This window comes from Bombus pyrosoma, linkage group LG5 (genome assembly GCF_014825855.1).
Source record: "Bombus pyrosoma isolate SC7728 linkage group LG5, ASM1482585v1, whole genome shotgun sequence".
In the NCBI taxonomy this organism is placed as follows: Eukaryota; Metazoa; Arthropoda; class Insecta; order Hymenoptera; family Apidae; genus Bombus; species Bombus pyrosoma.
Genome location: NC_057774.1, coordinates 10,604,992 through 10,632,329, shown reverse-complemented (window position 1 = coordinate 10,632,329; position 27,338 = coordinate 10,604,992). Strand labels below are relative to the sequence as shown.

At 35.8% G+C, this 27,338-nt stretch overlaps 2 protein-coding genes across 11 annotated transcripts in view; one reads left to right on the top strand and one right to left on the bottom strand.

Annotated features, from left to right (window-relative positions):
- LOC122567525 (two pore potassium channel protein sup-9) overlaps positions 1–27,338 on the top strand; it is a 77,781-nt gene that overhangs the window by 36,284 nt on the left and 14,159 nt on the right. The window lies entirely within an intron of this gene.
- LOC122567524 (muscle M-line assembly protein unc-89-like) lies at positions 17,454–20,018 on the bottom strand. The gene is made up of 3 exons (XM_043726144.1): positions 19,718–20,018; positions 18,816–19,212; positions 17,454–17,865 (listed from the first exon to the last, which is right to left on the bottom strand). Exons 1-3 carry the CDS (start codon positions 20,016–20,018, stop codon positions 17,454–17,456), a joined length of 1,110 nt encoding a protein of 369 aa, XP_043582079.1.

The window sequence follows — 27,338 nt, the reverse complement described above, 5'->3', positions numbered from 1 at the left end:
AAATAGAGTATCTATCAAGGCTTTATCTCGTAACTATACATTTTCATCGATGCGATAGAATCTGGGGCGTTGGAACATTTAACGAATGACTGTATAGAGATAAATTGTGGGAAGAATCAGAGTATGTATATAGCATGAAGACGTTAGCAGAGCCAATGTGCAAAAAGATGTACGCTCTTGATATAAGTTACTACTGCAGGTATCGAGATTTTTGTTTCTAATTAAATAAGTAAGCTAATTATTTAATATATAATTAGATAATTTTGGAAGGCGGAGTTCTACAGGGACTATCTGTTTTTCTCAATTTCTTTTACGAAGTTAAAGTATTACACAACTACTTTTCCCCCGAGACGTAAGAGAGCAGTAAAATAATTTTCTTTGCCTCTACATGTTTACACAAAAAATCACGTAGAATTACAATCTCCTCATTTTCTTATTTCTGTCTAGTTACTCCTTATCGTTACTACTATTATGGTCAAGATTTGTTTCGCAGCGATCAAGTAGCTATGGAATAACGTTATATAGTCACAGTTGTACGACGGATAAGGAGAGTATCGGTCATTTTTGACGACCAACGTTATTACTTCCTTCCAAAGAGTCGGTGGTTGAATGCAGCTTTCTCTATTCAAAGTTTCCCGTGAGTGATGCAATATTTTATCGAATGAAGCGTGTGCACAGTTAAAACGATTGCGACCGCGCGTGCAATTTCCGTGCTTTCTTCACCCTATTTTTATAGACCTCGCGGATGGTTTCGCGACACGTGTTCGCCCTCCTTACGACACGCAAGCTGGAACAAACACGCGTGGTACTGCACGAGTAACGGAGAAAAATTGACGTCCCGGCGATCCCTTTGGCCATCGTCTTGGACGTAAATTACATTCATTGAAATAGACGTTTGGTCGTGTGTATTTGGCGAGCACGTGTAATGTTACCTGTTTTTTTCTTTTTTCGAACTTTAGCATGAAACGAGTTGGCATTCGTTCGTAAATTAAATTTGTTAATTACACCTCACATCTTGTAAAATACTTTTTGCTGTTTAAAATTGATACTGCCGTTGATATAAATATTAATAACACTAGTGTTTTTAGGACTTTTTGTAGAATTTTGTCGTCCAATTTTTGACTAATTTGATGGTAAATTAAATTAGGCAAATTGGTAAATTATATATTGTACTTTACAAAAATGTGTTTTGTACGAAGGAAAATTTGAAATTATATATGGTGTTAATCAAATATTAGCGGTTTTGGGATATTTATCTTCACTGTCCTCCTAAATATTTCAAAAATATTGATTATGATAATATTGTAAAGATTAATTAATTAATTAATTTAATAATTAATATTTTCTTATTCATAATTATTATTCTAATATTTTTCATATGTCTTGGTCAAGAAATTTATGACCATTTGCGAGTAATTCAAGTACGTGTGAGGCTTTCGACGGAATATTTTGCACAACACAGATTACTATTTATTGAGAAAACGACTCATTCAATCCTAGCTTTCGTTTATCAATGAGTTTGTTCAACTCTATTCGCTTATCGGGCGGAATTGATCATTCTTATAGCGGTACGTGTTTCGAATACGTTTTCATGGTTGAAGCTGACTAAACATCATCGATACAGTTGGAGAATAAAACTTGCGTATACGTGCTTAGCTATGTTAGTAGATTTTAATGGAGTTATTAAAAATGGACGAATAAAACTCGAATAAAATATATATACGTACTATCGTATAATAGTGTACGTGAGATGTGTAACATTCAAAATATGGGATTTATTGCGATAATATACAGTAACAATTTGTTGCTGTATTAAAGCAATATAAATTGCAGAAAATTTTTCACACGAAATTATACTTAAATTTATTTGAATGCTCTTACATGAGTAACTTATGGTTCTTGTATATTTGCACAAAAGCAACTAATTTATGGTAATAAATTTGAAAGACGAATTCCAGCTATTAATCTCGAACTTTTTCCTGAATTTCAATGTTATAGACATAAGGTGCTAGAAAGATAAAGTTGCTGTACTTTGTGCAGCTAAAGATCCAAATATTTTCTCTACTTTACTCATTAACTGTATTTTAACAAACAGAGATTGTCTTCTATATTATTCTATACTACTATCTCTTCAATACTATTACAAATCTTATTAGTCGACGTATGATCTTTAAAACAAAGTCTAATGAATCATTCGTACATTTTTACCTCCAATCCTCTGTGTATATATAAATAAATGGAAGCTTACTTTCGATAACGATATATAACATATTTTGAGAGGATATGGTTCGTGAAATAAAGAAGAGTTATAAAAGAAATTTTATTTTTGTCTCAACTATCCTTTACCCAGAGATACGATGAATATTAACGTCTGAAACACATTTCCATCGCTTAAATACTATTTTCTCTCGACATGTAACAACACGTCGACAGCGTAATACCGTTTAAAATGCATTTTCCCGTAAAGATATGTAAGTGGTAGGTGGCACGCTATAAGACAGAGACGAGCGGAAGATAAAATTTAATGTTACGATAAAGAGAAGACGGGTACAGTGGTATTGTCGTGCATGTATCTAATCGCCAGGCAACCTTCGGCCTAGATTAACAATCCATTATGCACATTTCCTCTTTCTGACAGTTTCTCCGCGGCAACTAACTCGCTTGACAAATTGCAGCGTGCGCGAACCCTCAACGAGATTCATTTCGAATAGCTTTTATCTCTTGTGATTGAACGAGAGTTCGACGATTTAACAGGGAGATTACGCGCACTACCTACTACTTCTACCAACCAGAGCAGATAAGATTCAACGAATTTGAATTCTCAATGGATTTTCTCCCTTTAACTCGAGGTAAGTTCGTTTCCCCCTGTTTTAGAGAATCTGAGCGTTTTTAAACAATAAATTATGACAGATCCTAGGGGTACTCCGTGAAAATTAAATTTAGGCGTGGAATGAAGTAGGTTTACGTAGCTTTTGTACGTTCGGTAAAATTGAAGGTGTAATTCGCTTTAATTTATTAATTGGTTTATTAGGAAGCTAAATATTCAAAAAGTTTATTCGCTTGCGTGTATTGTTTATTACTAAGAAGCTGATAAAAACAGCCTTACTTGCCAAATAATATATTATCGTTCGGTATTAATTATACTGATAAATAACTCGTTCTTATACTTAACTTTTTCAGATTTTTAAATATATTGCTCTTCTAACAAACCGACCGTATAATTTATATTTAGTAGGTAACCTTTTGTTCGTAGAAGTGAAACTGAAGTTGGAGTTTGAACTAAACTTCGTCACAAGTACAATTTGCCTTTATTGAATCGGTACTACATGTAATCCGTGCCGTAGTACGAAGTTACAGCACAAAGGATTAAAATTATCGTAGGAGTAAAACGCGCAGGAAATTGTAAACACAGAGATTGCGTAGTCAATGATTCTCTTTAAATCAAAATTATTTGAAGAAGAAGAAGAAAAAAGAACTAATATTGGCATAAAGTTACCAATACCAATGATATTATATTAATTCCACTGATCCACAAAAGAATTGCAAACAACATTACGGTAACATTTATATAAAACACGACGGAACACCATAGAATCAACGAAAAAGGTAATTTCAAAATCTTGGCAGTGTCAAAATCGATTTACGATATTCGGGGCGATTTATTAGATCCTCGATTCTAAGCTTGTCGCTGAATTGACAGATGCGCATAAATATTAACGGACGTCCAAGGGGATGGGAACTACGAATTGCGCTGTGACGTAATACAGAGGGGGATTTCGAGGGTCAGACTGAAGGGAGGACTTTCGTTGAATATTTTAACTGTCTTCCGTAGGATCGCTTAATTAGTAAACACGATAGACAGAGGAATAGGGGAATAAGGTACGATCGATGTAGAGATACATCGAGTACGTTAAAATTCTATCGACTAGAGTAACAAGAGAAAAGTTATAAAAAGAAGTCGAAAGAAAGTGTTAGGATGTACTCTGAGACTGGAGATCTTCGACGAATATCTCCTAAGAATGGATCTCCGGCTCGATACTACTCCAATATGCATTTGTCAGGAGGATGTCGATGAAATTGCATAGAAGTCACCAATTTACGGAAGAAACACCGACGGAATTATTGAATTCTATTTCGTCGAACGCTACACGTTAGGAACCGTAGGAAAAGAACGTGGTTTCAACGCCTTCTGCGCGAAATTTCTTCTATTTCGATGAAAAATTTGTCGCCAGTTTCTTTGGAAAACCTCGAGAACCTAAGCTTGAATTTATCAGAGCGAGAAGGGAAAGAGAGAGAGAGAGAGAGAGAGAGAGAGAGAGAGAGAGAGAGAGAGAGAGAGAAATAAATTAAGAGAAAAAAGAATGAATAGGCATACAGCATGGAGGAAGAAAATTGAGTGGAAAATGAGAAGTCGCGGTTGGTCGAGGTACAGCGGTGAACTGTGTTAGATGTTGAATCATTGAAAAAGTTGAGCAACCTTCAAACAAAATTGAGAATATTTTAATAAGACTGTCTTCATTTTGATCTTCTGAGAGTTTTCAACTTCAAGCATTCGTATCCTACTTAATTAATCGGTACGTCCCTTGTCTTAGATTAAATAATAGTAAAATGGCGGAAGATAGAAAGTTTGACGAGAATTTTAACAATGTGCTTCGAGTCTAGTTCGTCCTGCACCTTTCATTTTCTCTATGGTATTTTCTTTTTTCTTTTTTTTATTAATACTGTGAGCGACCACGTGAACGAGATTCGATCGTATTGCTTCCGCTAATTTAAATAGCAATTAGACGAATGCGCGAATTGATTGGAGTTCTTCTTCCCTTAAGTTTCTTCCTGTAATTGGGTGAGTCGCGATCGATACAGTTCTTTTTTCGTTTGACAGCCTTGTCAATAATTACACGAACGCGTATCAGCGGGAACGATTTCCGTCGATTTCATTGTCGTATCGTTACACAAACGCGTCGCGATTATTGCGAACCACGTTTGGGTAATTCCCCTACATAATTACACGAAACGCTGTGATGTAATAGAACGTCACGATAATTGATAGCGTTAAACGTCGCATTAGATTTAAGATACTGTAAACATACAATAGGGAGATTTATCGAATTCGGGTTCATCCACGACAACAAATGTTAATACGTGTAACGATACATTGACTGACAAGGTGTTTTAATATGGATCGAAATGATTGTCGTAAAATGTCGTGGAATTTATAGTTAAAAATGTTGCACAATATAATTGTACGCCGTTGTGCACTTGTCTACGCTTGTTTTAAAGTGTTATATGCACAATATTAAGATTGGCAATATATAATCCTGTTAACAATCTAAGTAACGATATATTAGCTGACAAAGTGTTCTAATTTATCTTTATACTATTGTCATAAATGTTACACAAAATAGTATACATAAATAAGATTCAGAATCAGTTACACGTACAAAGAAATTAATTTTGACATTGACGCGAGAAATGTAATAGTCACTTACGGACTATTACATTTAATTGTATTGGGAAATTGCTTATTTATTCAGGCCAAGATAAATTTCTAATTTTATCTTCACGAGCACGAACACTTGTAAAACTTGTACCCAACTATTTACAAAAAAGCCCTAACATTTGTTATCCGTCCTCTTTACTCTGTCATTACATCCACCTCACAATTACCTTCTATTATTTCATCATAGAAATATTATCTGTTTGATATACCACTTGATCAGATCTAAAAATAACTAATCTTTCTATTTGAAACTCCTCGTTAAATGACGAATAATATCTCTTAAAAAAAAAAAAGAGAGAGAAAACACTTTCAAAACTCACCATTGGTCGAGGGCCGCAATACGGACGTTCACGGTCGCTCGTTGTTCGAAGTTCAAGGAACGTCCGCGGTAGTTTGTGGCAACGAACGAAAGAGAAAAAGTCGTTTACCAATCACTTACACAAGTTTCGTGATCGCGGCTCTCACCCCGAGTGTTGTTGTTTATGTTGCGGTTACACAGTCGAGCGATGGGATTCGACACACATAGGGGACCGTTGTTTCGCGGTTCGACGAAACGCGTACGATGGAGTGCGTCGCGACGCCGCGTGCTGACTGAAGCCGTCGTTTTTCCTTCTGGGACCACAGAATCGCCAGGAGGGGGTCGGGTGCGTCTACCGGCGCTGGACGTCAACCACCCCTCCCCCCACCTCCGTGTTTTCCGTCCCCTTTATCCGAGCTAGGCGCAGTCTACCCCTACTATGCTACCCCTACTGGCGCGAATTCAGATCCACGTGGTGCGCAATCGTCGACCGGTCGACGCTCGTGACTCGTCGAAACGTACTGTCTGTTTTACTTTTTTCTTTCAGCAGAGGATTCTACTTTCCTTAGTTAAGAAACAGTATCGTTGGATTATACATAACTATAACACAGTAGAACCTCTGTTATCCGAATTATTTGGGGATCAACGGTGTTCGGATAAGAACATTTTCGGATAATAGCAAAGGCTCCTGATGTGCATCTTCATGTATGAATTTCAGAAAAGAAACATAAATATTAATAGCGATACAAGTAATGGAATTAAATATAATTCGATTCGACAAATCTCCTCAGCTGCTAAATCACACGACTTTTTCAGCAGATTTAATTCGCTACAGTTACAAAACTTTTCGTCCTCTTACCATCTTAACTCTATTTTAAAAGCTTCAAATATTTCAAAATGTCGAGGAATATCATCACTGCTATTATATCCATGTCTCAATTTATTATTGGAAGCACACGTAACATTAGTATCATGGTTAATTGAAGGAGGTTTATTACATTGAAACCACTCTACCACGTCGGTATTATCACAGTCATCGAATTCTGGTATTATATTCAATGCAGAAAGAGTCTCTTCTACGTCGTAATATTAACTTCTATTTCTTCCTGTATGGTGTCTTCAATGTATTTCGCTAGCTTTTTTCACTCTCTTTTTAGTGTTACACATTTAAAGCCCACTCAAGCATATACCACCACATAACTAAGAATTATTTTTGAATCTAATCTGTGATAAAGCTATTTCTTTCCTCTTTTCGCTAGTAGTATCGTTGGTCGTTAATGCGAAACGTATTCGGATAATAGAGAATTCGAATAATAGGGATTTGTATAATCGAGGCTTTACTGTGTTAGTTTATGTCAGATTATTAAAATTTAGGGTATTTACTTTGATTTTGTATTTTGTATCTTGCGTTCTTTGTGATAGGGATCAGTAGTAAAATTAAATTACTAATTCCAAAATTATGATTCCCGATTGCTTTCGTCGAAATTAAGCCGTTAAAATGTCTGATTTAGCATTTTTGTCATTTTTCAAAGGTTTATATCGAAATACCTGAAGTTCCCCGTATTTTTTACTTGTCGTTCAGAGGCCATGCTAATCAATAAAATAATATAAATCTACATTCATAGAGAACTAACAATTACAGCATTATTTTTAAAAATTCATCTCGGAATTTACAAAGATTTATGCTGTTTCCTTGCAACATATTAAATGGAAATAAGACTTTTGTTTAAGATGTTGAGATATTGTTTTTCTTTTTGATTATGTTATACTAAAATGTACCCTTTTAAAATTTATCCTAAAATATGTCTATTGAATAACGCCGAAACCAGAAAATCAATAAAATTGTATTTATCAGATCTTTCCCTTTAACGTTCATACATAATATTTCAAATATTTCAAACTGAATGTAGAAAAAAAAGGACAAAGGTAAAAGAAAATAATAAAACTTTTAGTATTCTGTGATGTTGCAAAGATTTAGATCGGATATTTTAATCAAAGACGACAGTATTACGTGAATGTTTACACAGAGGATATTGAGTGAAACCCAGAGGTGGTGTTTACGTTTGTTATATATGAGTGTATGATAGAAATGAAAAGGAATAAAGTTTCTGGAGGAATGTAGATATGAATGTCAATGTGCAAGGAAGAGAGATCTTGGGGGTAAATAGAGACTTCAGGGTGAAAGTTTAATGAAATAATCTTTGAAGAGCTATCTATTGTGAGACGCTTTAAGGCCAAAGAGGAAGACTGTAGTTATTATGTTCATATATTATTACATATCGTTAGGATATACATATTATGTTTCGGAGGAACGTGAATTGTTTTGTAGAAGAGGGCAGTGGTGACGACGTATCTCTCCTTTTACGTTAATTCTTTGCCTTTAATCCACAAATTCGAAACTCCACAATAACATAACAACAATCAACAAACAATTATACAAATATACAAGCCGCCTCTCAATGATATCAAGTGTGTGATCCAAAAAGCAAGCCTGTAATTTTACGAATTTTCTTGATCAAACAAATTCTAAACTGCGCATGATACGATATGAGTTAACAAACAAACAAAAGAGAAGAAAGATCCAAACCGAGATTAAAAAACCAAACCGAGAGGCATAAGCCACCCTCAAACCTCCGAAACCACCCGAAAGCCATGAAAAGAAAAAGAGGAAAGGAACCTAACCTAAAGGAACTAAATTAAGACACACAAGCCACCCTCGACGACGTAGACCGTGTTATTCCCTGCTACATCAGCTGCTTTTTGCGAAACCGCGGAACACCGTTTCAGACTTTCGTTACGGGGATAGGTTGAAAAGCTGTGGCTCTTGTCGCATTGTGCGCCGTCGAAGCGGGAAACGTTGCGCCCTTCGTCGACCATGCAGCCGACGACGATCGATCGGTGCACCGTAGTCTATGTGCAACGAGGATAACGCTTTGCCACGACATCGTCGAACGAACGAGGATGGTAGAATACGCGCCTCGAAGAGGGCGAGGAAACCAGCGAGCGGAATACCGCTCGTAAATATCGGTGCTGAGTTCACGGGCTGCGACGGAGGTCAAGTGCTTGGCCATGGCTGCAGTCATTGGATAGTTTGAGGGCCACTGGATCACCGCACTCCCTTGTTCACCGGGAAATCGCACACGCTCTTCCTGCAATTTCGTGAGTGCGTCGCTCCGCCCAGCTGGGTTATTCGTATGTACTACATACGCGCTGATAAATTCGCGGAGAATTTTTGACCGGAGACATCGCGCGATCAACTTGCTGCGGTGGATTGTCGAGACTGTAATTGAGGGTCATAGGAAGAAGAATGCGATCGCTTTTCAGGGTTTATTCCGCAGCGGTTGTAAACACCGAGCATTGAACTTTGGCTAACGGATGGTTGGATTGGGGCTTCGGGTTTGTTTTGATTTCGCTGTTTGTGTTCCGCGGATTTTACGAAATGGGAACTTTTATGCTGTTTTTGCGGCCTTTTCGGCTGTGTTGATAAATATTAATACTTGCTTTGTTTTATTTTATTTGGTATCGTCTGCGGAAATGATTGTATTGTATTTTGTGTTGTATTTTGATAGTAAAACTATCAGAGTGGTTAAAACGAACAATTTTCTATGCTTTTGTGAAAATTTCATACATTTATAGCAGCACATTTTTGCGAACTTGAATGATTTTTTTGTAAAGTACTGAAGTTACCAGAATGGTTACAATGATCAATTCGTACTTTTTTCTTTTTAGTAGAAATTTTGTAGATTTGCAACACGGTTCATGTTTAAAGACCTTGATAAGTTTTTGGAAAGTATATAAACAAATACTTGCCCCCTTTTCCTTTCATTTATTTCTTTGATACGAATTCTAGACTATAGTGAATTATAGCGCTGTCACTTTTTTTTGATCTACACTGTTGCCTTTATCTTATTGCAAGAAAATTAATTGGTTTTTATAGTGATACAGTTGATTCTATATCATTATTCATCCACAAGATGTATTAATAGCTTTTGTTGTTAGACCTGTGAAAACCTATGTTCGCCGTACAAATGTGTTGATCGAACTAAGTGCAACGGATCTTTAGAAAAAGTGTTAGATTTACGAACGTATTGTGCAGTCAGGAATTAAATAAAACGTGGAAAGAAAATTAGATTGGATCGAATGTACATCAGCGCACCTTTCCGATAATTAATTAAGTTTCGTATTCTCTTGGTAGATAAAAACAAAATGTTTGATACTCGAATATAATCAAAATTAACATTGGTATGTTTAAAATATGCGTGTAGTTGAAATCTGAGAATATTTATTTTAATACGTCCATAATTATAATATGTATATCATTAGAACCTTGACAGGATTAACAAACATTTCTCCTCAAAGAAATTGATGACGATGGAATAAAGTGACCATTAAAAAATTTTCAATGAAATAACATTTCATTGATTCGTACCTCAAGTTACATACATACGACTGACGAGCTTTTATTTCGATTCTGAAGCGTTGCTTTAGAATATTCAACTGAGACTCTCCCAAAAATTGTTCTAAATACAAAATAAATATTCATCGTACAAAAAGGAAACGGAATTACTCTTAAGAAACTTCACGGTTAGAAAAATTCAAGTAAATTCAGCGGTCAAATTCCACACCCCTATATGCACCCTGTATTCTATTCTCTCGCGTACACAATAGCCAAATAACGAGTTGGGATAACGGGGGAAGCTCGTAAAAGCCCACCGAAACAAAACGCGGAACCTTTTTGCCTTCGTTCTTCAAGGGATATGTTTTCGCTCCCTGTTGGAAGCGTATGTTCTATCCAATTATGGTTTACGAGATAGCTCTTTCGAAGTAGCTTTTGGGATACTATTTCTACATACGAAACGAAACTCACGAGCAATTCTCGATTTAACCTGGATCATCGACCCGAAAGTTCTTTCGTAATTTTGCAAGTAATATCGAAGAAGACAGAGACAACTGTGGTGGAAATGTCCTAGGTCCTTCTGCATAATAATTTATTTAACAATAATACTAATGAAATCAAGAAATAACGAGTGTAGCTTATAGATTTTTGTTGTACAATTTTATTATTTTACATGGAACAAAATAATCAGCTGGCTTGGAATTTATAAAATTGACTCATAGAATATCGTTTTTAGTTATTTTCCTGTCAAATTTAATACTGTTATGTAAGGAAATTTATTAGCACTGGTAGTCTGGTATCTGTGATTTGTAAAATCATGCTAATGAGTTTAATTGTGCAAGAAAACCTACACGTAGGCCGGCTAATGGTCAATTTCCTTTGGGCTATGGCTCGCTGTCGTTTGTTACTACTACCAATGAAGTACTTAGGCGACGGGATTATAGGTGGTCCCTCTGTGTTTACCCTTTTTTCCCTTCAGGGGGGGGGGCTTTTAATAATTCTATCAGAGGTCGTTTACTTGTTTGGAACGAAGGTGAACGCTCCCATAGGAAAGGGACGCGTGGTTCGCAAGAGGTTTGGAGGATCGCAATAGTAGAGGTACAGTCGACTAGTTGGCAGAAGAGGAAAATTAGGCTACCGCTTTATGATTCACTGAATTTATGTGGTTGTATTAGAGGTACTTAGTGGGAATGTTCTATAGCTGTACTTTTTGACGTAAATGTCGTTCAGATTAATAAAGTTGCTTGTATTTAAGTGACTGAAGCTTGAGTTTGAAATTAGTCGAATTCAAGTTTCTATTCGCATAAGTTAAATTATTAAAATAAATAGCTTGAATTTCAATCAAATTCCAAATGGTATGAAACCCTATCTTTTTAAAGAAAATGGGTAAAATTAATTTCCACTATCGCGATATGTAGTGGAATAAATCTAATTATATATTTCACGATATTATTGTTTTATTGTGAAAAAATGTAAACGTGAACTTATTAGTCATGACTACACTTGTATGAATCACCACGACCATAAATGAGTATTCTACATAATTGTCAATTGGATGAAGAATTCCAATAAGAAAATATTACCACGGGACATTTCATCTTTTTTATATGAATAAACAGTTTCATTTGACGTCATAATCTCAAGGTATGAGTTTGACACAACACGATCAATTTGTCGATGTATCCACGTTTACGATTTTGTCGTATCTTCTCTCTTTTTTCCTTCCTCGTCGTCACTTTCGTCCTCGTCGATGGACAGATCCGAACCATCGTCCTCTGCCTTCTCTGCTTTCTTTTCACCATCGGACTGATTTAGACGTTCGTTTTTCTCGCTTCCGTTCGCGTTATCCGGACTCTTCCTTTTCTCTCCCTGTTTCTCGAAGTCGTAATCATCGTCGTTCTCGATCTCTACCACTTCTTCCTCGGCACCAGATCTGAAACGAATTCGTTCGGTTTAATTACTTAGAACGGCGGCCCTGGCAACGACATCAGGATCAAGTTAATAGTACTAATTCTATTATGACTGTCCTTCGGGATGGTTCTATAAAGTTAAATTTCTAAGAAGAAGAATGTTCTGGGAAGCTACACTTCACGTTCCTGATGTGAAACTTTGATATGAAATTAATAATCAAATTATTAGACTATGAATGAATTATTACATTGGAAATATTGGAATGCTATTATCGATAAATTATGGATGTTTTTATGTTTGCAGAAAATTTGAAGCAAAAATATACGGGACATATGCTGTTAGCAATAAATATAGTAACATGCGCTAATTACATTTATTGGGAAATTCTACCTCTTGCTTTATTTAGTGTTTTACGATATGAAACGCGTATGATGAGAGTCAAGCAATAGATTAACCGAAGATAATTGGAATAAACAGATCTTCTTGAAAAATACAACGTTCGAAATCCTTTCGTGCAATTGTTGCCGTGCCATTTCCTCTCTTAAGAAGGATGGCGTTTCCAAAAGGTAATTGAAAGAGTTTCTATGAGTATTTCTCTTACACGCGAACTTTATTTCGGGAAGGTAAAAGAAAAAAGAACTTGGTAGAATTACTCGTCACGCCTCCTGCCGTGTCTTCTTCGTGATCTCCTTCGCGATCTCCTTCGCCTTCTTCTGGACCCACTCCTGGATCTCCTTCGCCTTGAACTTCTTCTCCTCCTGCTTCTACGTCGTCGCCCCCTGGCGTCCTGCACCTCGTAGTCTTCGAATCTAATCGGCGTTCGACGAGGCCTTCTGTCCTCAACTTGTGAAACCGTGCTGTCCGACTTTCTATCCTTACTTTCGTAATTGCCTTCGTTCATTAGATCCGAGGATACACGGAGAACTTTGTACGCCGCGTCTTTCGGGATCAGATAACCGGATTCTACGCCGAAATCGATTGCCTTCTGGATGTATCTTTTCATTTTTCTTATTCCTATAGAGAAATTGGATTTTATAATATATTTGATAAATATAATATATGCTCTGAATGTAGAATTTTTAAGAATATGTACAACTTTGAGCAACGTTTCGCGTGTATTTGGTATTCAAAAATTATTTTCAAAGTTATTATGCTGCATTGGATAATGAATAGAAAAAATAATGCATTGAGAAAACTCATAAATGGTTTATATATAAAACTTGTTGTATTAATCCAACGATGGTGAATCAACGATATTGGTTTATCGCAAGGAAACGTGACGTGGCACGCGGAAGTTATTAATTTCGGCTAAATGGTAAGTTGTATGTCGGGGAAAAAAGGGAACGTTTTATTTCTATTAAGCAATAAGTTACATATGAGGTGCAGTATGTCGGATTATTATTTAACTGCCTACGATAATAATAATGCACTGCTGTGTTAATTAATCATCTTATTGCCTTTATGTAACGGTGCAATAAAAGGTAACGATACCCATTACTCGACTTTCGCGTTCATTAAGCAATTGCAATTATTCTCGGATCATAATAAATATTACTCGACCTACGATTATAGTTAAGCTAATTAGTAAGTAACAAATAATGATATTTAGATAGGTGTCATTATTCATAATTTCAGCAAGTCATTAAATTAAACTAGATACTATGCCGATATCACAAATGTCACTGTCTTAAGTACAGCTATAGAAAGTGTAAAATATAATTATCGAATAATACAAGAAAGACCTCGAATATAACAATGATAGTTTATTTTTTTCTGCCTCTTAACTATGAAAAGGGACAGGGTTTACAATTGTTATTTTTATTCGCCTTGAACTCTCGACCATACATCCTTCTGATACATATATCTCACGCTCTTCTCACCAGACTATTTAACTATTAACCTAGCTATCGATATAGAGTATTATACGCAAAAAGCGTGAAAAGAGATCTCTACTATAAAGGAATATAAAAAGGTTTAAAAGTTATACATAGAAAGTATTTATAAAAACAATTCTCATAAAACACCAGTTTAATGTAAACAAAGTATCAAAGTATATCCATCATCCATAAGATGAGAAACTCATAATAACTTGTAAAAAGAAAATATATAATAAAACTTGAAAAACCTATAGTATCGATCTAGAAAGTTTATGCAACAGCAGATTAAACGCGGATAATCTGCTAATCTGTTTCGAACAGTGCATCGTCTAGAATGTAGAAACAATTTCCATGACTTTCATTGCACTAACCTTCTCCTCCATTGCTCCTATACATGCATGACGAGAGGGTGTGGTCCTTGGAGGTTTGGCGTCGTTTCACCCGGTGAATGTTGGAATTCCTTGCCGAACCTTTCCGTTTGTTGGCCATGTTACCGCCAGGTCGAGAATCTAGGCAATCCAAAACTTCTTCACGGCGTTTCGGCCGCTTGCAGTACCGACACCTCCTACTGTAATTTCGCAACGCTTCACAAGCTTCCTCCTTGCTCCCGCCAAGGCGCAGGAATTTGTACACCAGCTCCGAGATATTTGGTTTACGACGTAACTCTGAAACGCGATAAACTAGTCGTCGCGAGGATTCCAGCTATACCCAGACAAGGATTTTCTTTTTCAAAGCTTGGACCTTTACGTGTAATTCTTTCGCAAGTTCAGGCAGAAGCGCGCGGGAGGTGCAAGAGAATTTGAGACGACTGCTAAGTGAAAATTCTGACGTATTGTAGGTTGTTCGATATTGAATGTAACTTTTTTTTTTTTTTGAAGAATTTTGTAAGATTTAGAGATTTATTGGTGTTCTTAAAGAGCTGTGATAGGATACGAGAATTCTATGAAATTCGACCGAAAGCTTCTGCTCTTGAAAGTTTAAGGATGGAAACTGGGATGTGTCTATTCTAAACTTTGGAAAAAAGGTATTTCAACTTGAAATATTTCACTATTTGTCGTCTTAAGTTTAAATGTAGAATTTCTAATTTTTTAAATCGAATATATATTTTAGAAATTCTCGTAGAACGTAGAGAATCGACTATTTTTAGGTTGAGAATACAACGTAAGAGTATACTGAATTTTTCTCCAAATCAAAAATATGAAATAAATCAAAAATAAATTTAGAATACGATCTCTAGGCTAAGTAAAAGAAATTGGCAGCTGTTTCAATTGGTCAATTCGATTTGAATAATGAAAACGCTTGGAAGGTACCTTGGAATTCGCGGGAGAAATTTTTAGTGATGTTCCACGATGCTTGTCGCAAATATCGAACGAAGTTTGGCGTTTCAGTTCAAAGAAATCAATCGAAAAACGACGGAAGAATTACAAAGTACCAGACGTGAGTGTCGTTACGAAATGTAATAAACAAAATATAATATATGGTCAAGCGATGAATGGCTTCTTTTGTGGCCATTACTGACAATCAAAGAAATAGTCCAATAAAATCTGCTAGGCGATAACGTACCTTTATTTTGAAAAAAAAAATGCGCATTTTAGTCTCGTTAATTTTCTAAATTAATATTCTAACGCAAATTCATTTCACCTCTTTCATCGGGAAAAACAAAAAAGTGTCGAAGAATATAAAAAGTCGTCACTTCTAAAGTATATAGAGAATACGCTACGTCATCATTCCAATGAATTTCTCGTGGAAATAAAACAGGAATTTTGTCATTTTTTCCTCAAATCTTTTCCAAGATCATCACTCACTCATCTTGTGATGGCTTCGCGCATGAGGACGTCTCTTTATGTGGGCCATTTTGTGCTTACTGATGGATGTGAAACTCCTCTGGACGTCCGTACTTGTTCCTCAGCCGCCGTTGTTTCCGAAGGATTTCGATAGTCCAGCCGAATTTTTTCTAGGATTTTGATCGGTCGTGGCGCCGAATTTTGTCTAGGAATTTTCAGGACATTGATGAAAAGAAGAGAGGCACGACCGACGGTGCCAATCCATCGGTTCCTTTCGCCTATTCTTTTTTTTTCACCGAACAACGAAATCTCGTCTCGTCGACTACATTCACACGTTTGCTGTTCTCTTTACGCGTTTCATAAAGCAGGCGTTGCCTTCTGCCTACTTTCTCATTCATTTATTTTCTATTTATCACTCGAAGTTGCCGAAGAATTATTTTCTTTGTCATTTTTTTTTTCAAACTTGATCGTAATAAATACTCTACTTTCGATTTCTATTTCATTTCAACTAAAGAAAGATCATGAGGTATATTAAGAAAGATAATAAAAAAAATGATTAATTAAATTGTTATTACACAATATTATGTACCGATTACTGTCCCGAATGTAGTAAAGCTCATAATTAAATTAAGCTTGTAATTACAGGAAATGAAACTAAATTAGATCTATGCACAGAAGAATTTCAGGTTCATTATCTTTTATATCTAACAGGACAAGAAAATACTCCACAGTTTCTCATTTAGTTTCCTATTTATGCAACTTTCAATGTCATTACACTATTACTTACACCAATATTATTACTTCTCCCATTTCGCATTTAAGTTCTTTGCCAGTTCCATTATAAGCCAGTCCTTTGACATTGCAATATCCAAACTATTTTTCGTCTGTTGACTTTTCTGTCTATTTTTTTTTTTATGTGTGCACATACACATTGACAGAATCATGGCGACAACTTCCGATTCGTGGAACCCGATCAACCAACCACGATCACGGTATTGTATAGCTGGCGAAGGGTGATGAGGTCAAACTCCGCGACCCGAGATCGTCGACATCGTCATAAATTCTCGAAAAAATGTCGACTTGCATGGTAGATGAAATCTCGCTATTGACTTTTAGAGTTCAGTCGATCGACACAAAGAGTTTCAAATATAAAATTAGTTATTTATAATTAGTATAAATCTAGAATCGTATTTGACGCGTTTTGTGATGAAAATTTTGTCGTTGCTTGCACTGTAGTACAAATTTTAAGACAAATATATCCTTTATTCTAAATTTATGTTGAACGTTGTTGAAATTTTCAATGAACGTAAAATTATACCAGATGGTACAATTGCTTCTTACACGATCAATCGATGTCCTGCGGCAAATTTATACAATTCCAAACATATACCAAACTGCTATAGTTCTAAGAAATACATACTACAGATGGTCCTGTTTTGCTAGAATTACCAGAAAATCACCAGAATAGCTGATATTACATGTACGATTGAAAATTAATTTTATTTGAAATTTATGTAATTACAAAAGAAATTAAAATTGTATACATACTAATAATACACTGCTAGTTAAAAGATATCCAATAAATTTCTATAAAAAGCTTCATCTTTTAAATTTAATATTTCAAAATTGTGTAGAAATCTTTTACAACATTTTCTTCACTTTTTTTCTAAGTAAATTATACAATAAATAGTTAATTCAAATTCTCAATTGTATCGTTCTCGTTATTTTCTTCATAGGAGGCATCCAATTTTTCTTCGACGATTTTCCCTGGATTTCCGAATGATCCGCTGCCATTTCGCAAAGCATCCTCTCGACTGGTCGTCGATTTCTGTCGTACTATCGCCATTCTTTCGTTGATTTCTTCGTTTCCGCTCAATTCCGCGTTGTATGCATCCTCGTTGCTCGAGTCTGGTTTATTCTCTTTCGAATTCTCATTATCTCCTTTTTTTGAACGGGAAGATTTGGCCCTGCGATTTCTGTGATCCTCTTTTCCCATGTCCACATCGTATTTGTACGAGTTTCGCGTACTTTTTATTTTCTTCTGAGTCTCGTCGATTTTGTTGCTCGGGTTCTTGCACAGCCTTGATATTATTAACGTATCTCTGAAACAGAACTTCAAATTATTCTTCAAGCATTTCGTCGTTTCGTTCGTGAGTATCCATTGCACCGTTTTGATCATAGTAGGCGAAATTTATAGATATTTTGCTGTTTCGTTCGTAAACACCCACTTGTTTGTTTTGCTATCCATAGACCATAATATTAGAGCACTTTGTCGTTTTGTTTGTGAATGTTCGTAGTTTTCTTGTTATGTAATGAACTATTTTATCGACGAAAAAGGCTGTAATAAATATTTTAAATAAAATGAATCGCTTTTCAGTGATTATGATATTAGAGGGATAATTTAATTACGTGGAAATATTAACATTGTTAGAGTTTACAAATCTCTGTGTTCGAATCTCGATTTTGTTTCGACGATACTAGCTATTTTAAGAAAAACTTTAGTACAAAACTGAAGTAAGACATCATTTCTCAAAATCAAGATATTTTTTAACGATATAAAAATATAATTAATACGATAGTGATCTGAAGAACGTAGTAACGTTTAAATAAGCATTACCGCATTGCGGCTGTTTATACAATTAGAATTATGTAGATTTACAATATAATTATAAAGTTGCAAATATTATAATTGTATAAAATGCATATATAATATGCAAAAATATAGAAAATAACAAAAATATGAGAGTGTATAAAAATCGGCAATCTAACCATTAAAACAGAATTCTAACGATTTTAATATTGGAAAAAGATTTGAGTTAGTAGTCGATCAATTAAACCCTCGTCAATTATTCAAACTTGACAAAACATCGTTGATAGTAGAAGAAATTAACCAGCAATGAGCAAAAAATGCCTCATAAAAATTAACTAATGGTCCGTCACAAAAAGTGCAAGCATAGCCAAAGATATTTGCCCCTAATTTCCAAAGCTCTGGTAAATCCACAAAAAGCGAAGAATAACATAAGAAGCGCATAACAGCGTTTAGATTACTAACTTTTTTTCTTTCCTAGTTCTCCTTTTTCCGCTCTGCCGTGTAATACGTTCCTTGGTTTTCTTCCTGGGACTCTTCTTCGCCTGAATCGAATTTTTCGACGTCTTCCTTCTTTTTCGAGGCGGAGTTTCCGGTTTTGGTGTATTTTCACGGCGTGTGATGTTCTTCGTGTCCCAAGGAGGGGTCAATCGACGCCGTTTCTGGGCATCGGCTATCGGGTCTTCTTCGCCTCTTCTGGCCCTCCTTCGTCTTTTCCGTGATTCTATGTCACTCTTCTTCGATTCTATTAACGTTGGAGATACTCGTATCACCTGTCCTTGTGGACCAGCAGGAATCAGGTAACCGGATTTCACGCCGAAGGAAAGTGCCTTGCGGATGTACTTCTTCGCTTGCCGTTTTCCTAAGGATTAGGTAAAAAGTTTGTCGCGCTATAGAAACTTTATAAAGGTTAATAGAATCTGAACTGAACGACGAAATTCTGTAGATTTAAAAAGACGTGTAAATTGATTCAGTGCCTTTAGATTTATCCGTCGTTGATCTAAATTCACGTACTTCGCCGTCTTATGGAAATTTTGAAACGCGCCATCTTCGTTTATGTTCTATACGTTATATTTTGATGACTAAATTTATATTACGTGATCGTCAGGTTGATAACATTTCTTCTTACAATGTTAGATACAATTAAAAGAATAAATTAAGTTAAAAAATACAAAGAATACTAAAAAAATTCCATTTTTAGAGGCGTTGTATGATAACTATCAAAACTAAAGAAAACTTTAAAGAAAACTTGTACAAAATTTGTGTATAGTAGTCTTTTTATTTCCTCGAAGGTAATCCTGATAAAAAATTGAACGAGGCTTCGACCTTCTAGCAAATACCGGGATTAGAGAGCATCCAAGCGATACCTTCCTCTATTCCGGCCTTGATGTAATTGTTGATGACCTGAACGAAAGATTTTTTCTTCAGCAAGGCTCTAGTGTTATCGATCGTCTTCGCGAGAGCAATCGGTTCCGCGGAGGCATTCGAAACGCTGCTGTTGCCAGAGCTGCTGGCTCCTGAGCTATCAGTGGCCTCCATCACTCTCGACAAGTTCTCCACGGACGTTGCCACGGATTTTGTGTACTCTGTGTCCTGAATGGACGGCGAGCTATCGCGATAGGGCGAGCTATCGTACGAGGACTCTCGTGTATTTTGATATTTCCGCATACTTCCGTGAAGCCTGCCGCTTCCAGGGACTCTTTGCTTTTTTCCTGAAAGAGGTTCGTAATTGTTATTAATGTTCTACGTGTTCGAAAGCTGTAATATCGTGTGAAATATTCCTTTTCCTCACAACGCTCTGGTCAGAGCAGTCTAGAAGAGTAAGTGAAATAACTACATTTTTTGCGTTTCAAGTTTTGCTCTATTAAATAAATTTCCTTATCTTTTTCAAAGATTAATTTGTATTATCGCAAAATTTACTACTAGACATCGATAAAAAGAAACTTCTGAGGAAGAAAGAAATTAAATCCTTTTCCTTATACGCAGCTCTTTTATTTTCGTCTCTAATAATATTCATCTCAATTGCTTTAATTGAAATGTATTATATCTTCTTGGAGACTGTAAGGAAAATAATATTATCGACGAGACTCGTTATGGCAATTCATTATGCATAATATAGCACCTTGGTTATGTTTGCTGTTGAGCAGCCTGTACACCATTTCTCGTACAGTCGTGGGTTGATAAAGAGTCTGTACTCGGCGTGGAATGTTTTGTCGCTTAGGACGTTGTTGATAGCTATAACGTGGTCCTATTATTTGTTCCTTCCAGAGTCGGCCTTTTGATTTCCTCTTTGGCGGTGCCATTATTCAGTAATGGCACTTTTTTTCTTCGTCCCGTGGATTGCTTCTCGCTGAAACAGCGGAGTTGTTGTCGCCGTTGAAAAACACTCGTTTCCTTCGGTTCATCGATTAGCAGCTACGTCATGTTGTATAAAAAGATGTCACATGTTTGCGTTTTCGTTCAGTGCCAAATTTTTGTCCAGTTTACTAATTCATTCTTAAAATACGATTATTTCGAAAATAACAATAAAATATTGGAAATCTAATATTTCTATGCAAAACAAATTATAAATATTTTACTATATATGTAGTACAATATTTAGTATATTACTATTGTACTACTTTCATTACTACTAGTATTATACTATATATATGTGTGTGTGTATATGAATGTATGTGTATGAAAGTACTGAAATTTGTTTGATGTTATTTGGACATTGACATTTTAAGTTATATCAATTTTGGAGGGCCTTTGTGCAATAGTCTTTGATACTTAGGGTCATTTGAATATCATGAAAGGTCATATAAATATACTTAGGTACTTAGGGTGATTTGGAGATCACAAGGTTCATCGAGATCGTGTCGCTGCCAGCTAGGCCAGAGTTAGTACGTAACATTGAAAATTTGGTACTGAAGGTTATTTAAAGGTCATGAAGGTTCATCGAGTGTTAATCATCAGCATTTCATGCAACTACGAAGTGCCACATAAATCATGGCGAGTATTTTCTGGATACAGGCTACTTGGAAAATATATTTAGGCAATAACTTACTCGCTGTATGAGTTCGAGTAATTCACAGGAAGATCTGTCACGGCCCACCACCCACAAATCCTGATCATCCTTATCGAATCCCAATTCGAAATAGATTTTACAAGCTCAGTATATATATGGCAGATTTATCACTCTTACCGCGGCCAAATTTCACAACCGTGAAGACATCAACCTTGGCTTGCTCAACCTGACACACGTTGGATCTAAGTGTAGCGAGTCTCGAATCGTCTCGATAAGGTTTCCTTATTGCGGAAGTAAAGATGTCTTGTTTTGTAATTTCGTGACTCTAACTGTCGTATTTTGCAACGTGCGCGTCTTTTTTAATTTCAATGTATCCAATTTTCGTCATCATCATCCGAGTACTTCACAATTATAAAATGAATCAAGCAACGCTATATTGCCATCGGCGATATTAGCAATAGCGCACTATCGTTCTTGTCAAATATCCAAGCTACTCCAGAGTTCCATTAAATTTTACAAACCCAAAATTCATCCCCCTTATCCTTGACATAAACGTTGTCGAATTCCACAACAAGAGATTCTGCCAACCTCGCTATCGCCTCGAACTCGTCGTTATCACCGTACAAGCTATCCTCATTCTACCTTCGTGCATTATAACACCCATCTCATAATGTTTGCTCCGTTGCACATAATATCGAAAGTTAATTCGACAACAATTTCCCTATCAGACTTTCTCAAAGAATCTCCCCTTGCAGATGATCGTCGAATTTTAAACTTTACACGAGTTATCTAAAATTTTGATATATAAGATCTGTGATCTATACATCTGATTGCAACAATCTGATCACCAGAATGCGGATATTCATGCAGTGATATTTTGGTAAATGCAAGTAAAAGAATGGAACTTAGGTAGAAAATAGCTTTATTCTATTTTGGATATTTTTCGTGTTTTCTGCCTATTATCTGTATTTTCTACATTCTTATTTTTAACATTATTTAAAACAATTTTTTGATCTTTATTTGAAACTACCTTCAAGTTTCCCACAAATGCATAAAATTGACAATATTCCTAATCACTTAAAAATTATTACATGTATTATACATGAGAGCGTCTTTCTTGCAGAATCACTGCTCGATTTATTATACTTTAATCGTTGTTCCAGCAGTTAACTCGTTTGCTACTTTTGGCCAGTCTGTGTATCGATCAACTGTCACGTGGACGAAAAACTTTCGAGCTTTGTCCTTGACTATGCGAAGCCACCCAGCGCCCCTCGCGAATTTAACGTTCTTCGCGCTCGACTGGCCACAGGGGAGAGTGTCACGGCTCTGTGAATGCCTCGCTGTTGGGATTGTCGCGGATTTCTGTCTCGTTCGAGCTGGAACACGAGTCAAGAACGCTCGATGAAACTCGTCCGCGTTAAAAGACGATGCATTTGCTTTAATTCGCCCTTCGCGGAAACGTCGCTCGATTGAACAATGAATTATAGTTGAAAAGTTTCTTGATACGTCGATGATCGGTACGGTGTTAGGATGAGAACATTCTAGTTCGATGATGTCAGATAGGGAGAATGTAAAAGAGATGGGAAAGTAATGGATCGAACGTACAGAGCTCAAAGGGAATGAAGGTTTATTATAGCGTTAGGAAGTCGAAGATTTATTGCAAAATAAAAGTTCTATTGCTAGGTCAAATATTGGTGTATAAGGGCAACTGAATTTAAAGGATGACCAAAGGCATTCTTTGAGAAATGAGCCAACGTTTTACGATTTGAATCGTTTCTCTCAAAACGAAAAGTATATTTTTTGCATATTATTAGTTTTTTCTATAGTCTCAGGAAATTTAAAAATTGTTGTAGAACGTGTCAGAGAGAGATTGTTCCCTTCTTTTTCTATCACATGTTAGATACTATGAAATATGTGAATAAATAAATATAAATATATGTCGGTAAGCAATTAAATCATAAGACGTGTCAAATTAATTCTACTATATTATGTCAAGTATTATATCATTTTAGTCGTCCACTGTAAAATTTCTTTTACAAAGTAACGCATCGTTATTTTCATTTCTTCTGCGAGCTCGTAGAATATCGAAATATGTCTCTCAGGAGCAGTTCTTTTTGTACCTTTCCTGAGAAACTAGTACGTATTCTATTTCCATATCGTGGAAGGCCAATAACGCTCGAAGGGTTAAGAAACATTACCAAATGTAGAGAAACGTCTCCAGTTACGTTCTTACATACTGCAGTTACGTACTTACATACATATTGCAATAACTATTCCAAAAGGAAAGAAGGAAATGCGAAGTAAAATCGAAGTAAAAGTTCCTTTGATGTATCCACATTATCTTAAATGTATCTTAAATGTAAATATTAGCAATCCTTAGTTATTGTTCGTCATTCGTGTCTCCGCCAAAAAAAATTCACATTAAAGAACATTAGCGAATATTAGGCAACATTTTGAAGATCGAATATGTACTCCGGTATACAATTAAAAAGGATAGCGAGCGTTTGAAGTAGTGTTGACACATTAAAAACAATGGCAGTTCATTTGTGTTTTTGCACGTTCGGTGAAGATAAATGGTAAATTCACCATTTCTATAGATCGACGGTAAATGTTCAGGTACACGTTTTTATTCACAATCATTTATCTGACACGGATATTCAACAATGATGACAATTTTCATAAACTTCTACGAATGTTTATGAACGTTTGTTAAAAGCACGCGTTTGATGGTTATCCGACATTTAATATACGAAATTATTTTAAACAATTAAATATTTAGTTAAAATGGACATTCAACTTTTAATATATCCACATAATATACCTCGCTTCAAACACTCGCAAATGCAATTATTTACGAATGTCTGCAAATATTTGTCAGAAGTATGTTAAAACACTTATAAATACTACAATGATACACAATTATTTAATAAAGTTCGCACACACTTCGTGTTTCCATCGATACAAATACATACTAGCGAACGTAGGCAAACATTCTCAAACATTTTGCACGAGTATCCAGCTCTATATCGCCCGTTCTAGAAGCCGAGTGATTCTATGTACGCTTTCTTTCCGACATAAAGTACGTTTTGAAGGACGTGTAGCAATACACGAACGAAAGAAGTTCGCCGTGATAGCGAAAGCAATGTCCCGTGGAAATGTCTTACTTCCCTCTTAGAAGGACATCGTAAACTAGCGGCTGCAGGTGAACAACGGAGAAAGGAGGGAAAGACACGACGTAAGAATCCTCCAGGGAGGCTTTTCTTCTCCCTAAGCCGAGACATTAAAGGGAGTCTCGCGTTGCTTCTCACCCTTACGGTCGAGTTAACGTTTGCCGGTTTGTAAGCTTGTGAAAATAGGTCAAGCATCGAACGATTGTCCGATCCGACGTCTCGCATCGTTAACGGTTTGATGCAAACGTCGTTATGCCTCGTTTGCGAATGGAGTGTACATATGGTTGGATTCGGATGATTATGACAGTGAAAATGAATTCGCGAGTCGAGGATGGGTAAGAGGTTCTGAATCTTACAAATATAAGACGTGTTCATTTGTTGGAAATGTTCAATGCGAAATTTAAGGAAAATTTAATTTAGAAAATTACATGGGTGATGTAACAAACACGATGACATTTGACAAACATTTCTAAACATTGTGTTTCCATACGAATGATTCATCGTTGATCATTTACGATCTTTTGAAAAATTTTTTGTTCATTCGCAATCCACAGGATTGGAAAATTTTAACATAGAAAACGTGGCAAACATCGTTATCAGGCCGATGTTCATAGTAAATAATCTTTCTCCAATTCCGTTAAATACAGCCGAAACTACATCATCTATCATAAAACAAACTTTCTGAGCAAACTAATGTGTGAGAAGAGATTTCTTGTGGTTGTGAAAAAGGGGGTGATATCTATCTCCAAGCTTTCTGTAAGGACAAGATCGATAGAATATAATTATAGTGATTCTTATGGAGGGAAGTTTAGCAACTTTGGTGGGAATTGGGTTTGTGTAGCCTTCTGTGTGTGAAGATACTAAGGCGAACATTTAGGATCTTCGACAGGAATCGAATTTGGGTGGTCTTCTGTGTATGACGGTACTAAGGCGAACGTCTAAGATTAGGATCTTTGATAGAAATTGAGTTTCAGTAGTCTCCTTTGTGTGTAAAAATATTTAAACGAAGATTAATGGTAATTGCTAAATTGACTTTTTCTGTATTAGAGAAGGGTGGACAATTCTTTAAATTAAAGGGCGTGTAACAAATTCAAATGAAAAAATTACATTTTAAGAAGAAGAAAATTATATACGCAGCAATACATTTCAATATCTGATCCGTAAAGTAAATAAAAATGTCTCACATTCGGTGGTGACTATGGCTTGTATTTTCTTCAATCTTCTAATAGATCAACTTTTTTAGTGTTAAACGAAAAACAATTTCTGGTATACATAATTTGAATTTTTTAAATTCTACTAAATTACGATATTACTACAATATTACCGTATTTTATATCACGTAGGTATAATTCCAATCACAAGAAGTTTGCAATGATCTAATTTGATTTTTGGCCTGATTTTCTCACTCACTTTTAATCATAGGTCTCATGCATCTGGTATGTGAAACGATATTGAATTATTCTCAACGAATCTCGGCCAGCTCGATACGCTACTTATTCTTTCGTCTGACCAATAAAGCTATCAGTTTGTGCACGTTTCCTTCACTATGGTCGTTCAGGCGGATTGAAGAGTAATTGAACCTGACTCTTCAGCTATATGTCGAGGTCTGTCCTTGAATCTTACAGCAAGTTCATGGGACAGACGCGCAATAAATCACCGTGACTTGATAGACTATAGCCACGTCGTGAATTAACCGCGAGAGCCTAAGTTCCCCTTGAATTTTACAGCGAAAGAGCTTTTGCCTATCGAACGAGCGTCGCCTGCCAAGAGAATCTGATCGTTCGATGAAAATTCAAAGTCGGTCGTCGCGGTGATTGCGTGATCTTCGTGGACGTGTGACAAATTCACTGGGGATGGTTTTTGAATTGTATGAGAATCGTTCGTTAACATTAAAACTATTTACAAGTTTGACATCTACAAAGTGCAATAGTTGTACCAACAAATTTAAATGATATATGGGAAAATACATAATTTTTAGAGAAAGAGCAAGTTTTTATTTGTATACTTTACATAAAATTATTTGAACCGCCTAAAACGCATCATTGTCGACAATGGTTCAAAACATGGAATATATTTTCTTATCATTTATATTATTTTATCTAGAGAGGGAAGATATTTCAATATTTGTGTTTAAATCAAACGATTAATTCGACAAATTTGAAGAATCAATCTACGTAAACTATCAATTAATAGGTAATCTTGATATGATAATAAATTTGCATTTCTGCCATTTACCGAATTTAAATTGCAGTAGAATACCAACAAACGACAATACTCGAATACTCGAAATACCTAACATAATATCATTATCTCAAAATAATCATAATTTCAAGTATAATAACATCGTAAAATTATGTTACAACCATTGAAATTCAAATCATAATAGCGTATCGAAAACTAACGAATTTGGCTTCACATACACCTACCTTCGTTTAATAAAGCCTCATTAACGAACTAAACAGTCTACCAACGCAAAATAATCTGTTAAATGACATAAAGTACAATCTATTAAATAATAATTTATTAAATTGTAATCTATTGTATTATTTCGTTCAATACGAGTAAAGTATTACGTGTGATATTACGTTGGAACGTTTCTAAATGAAACTAAATAATCGGCTACGAAACAATGGTCACGAACGTAACACGAAACGAAGAAACAAGCACGATATTTTCGACGTGGTGTAATAAAACTCGGCGAAGTTCGAACGTGCTAGGTCGTGGAAAAGTGAGCGTAATGACAGGAACGCGACGCGGGAATGTCGTTAACCGCCGATTGCAATTACAGTTTCCCATTTAATTACATAG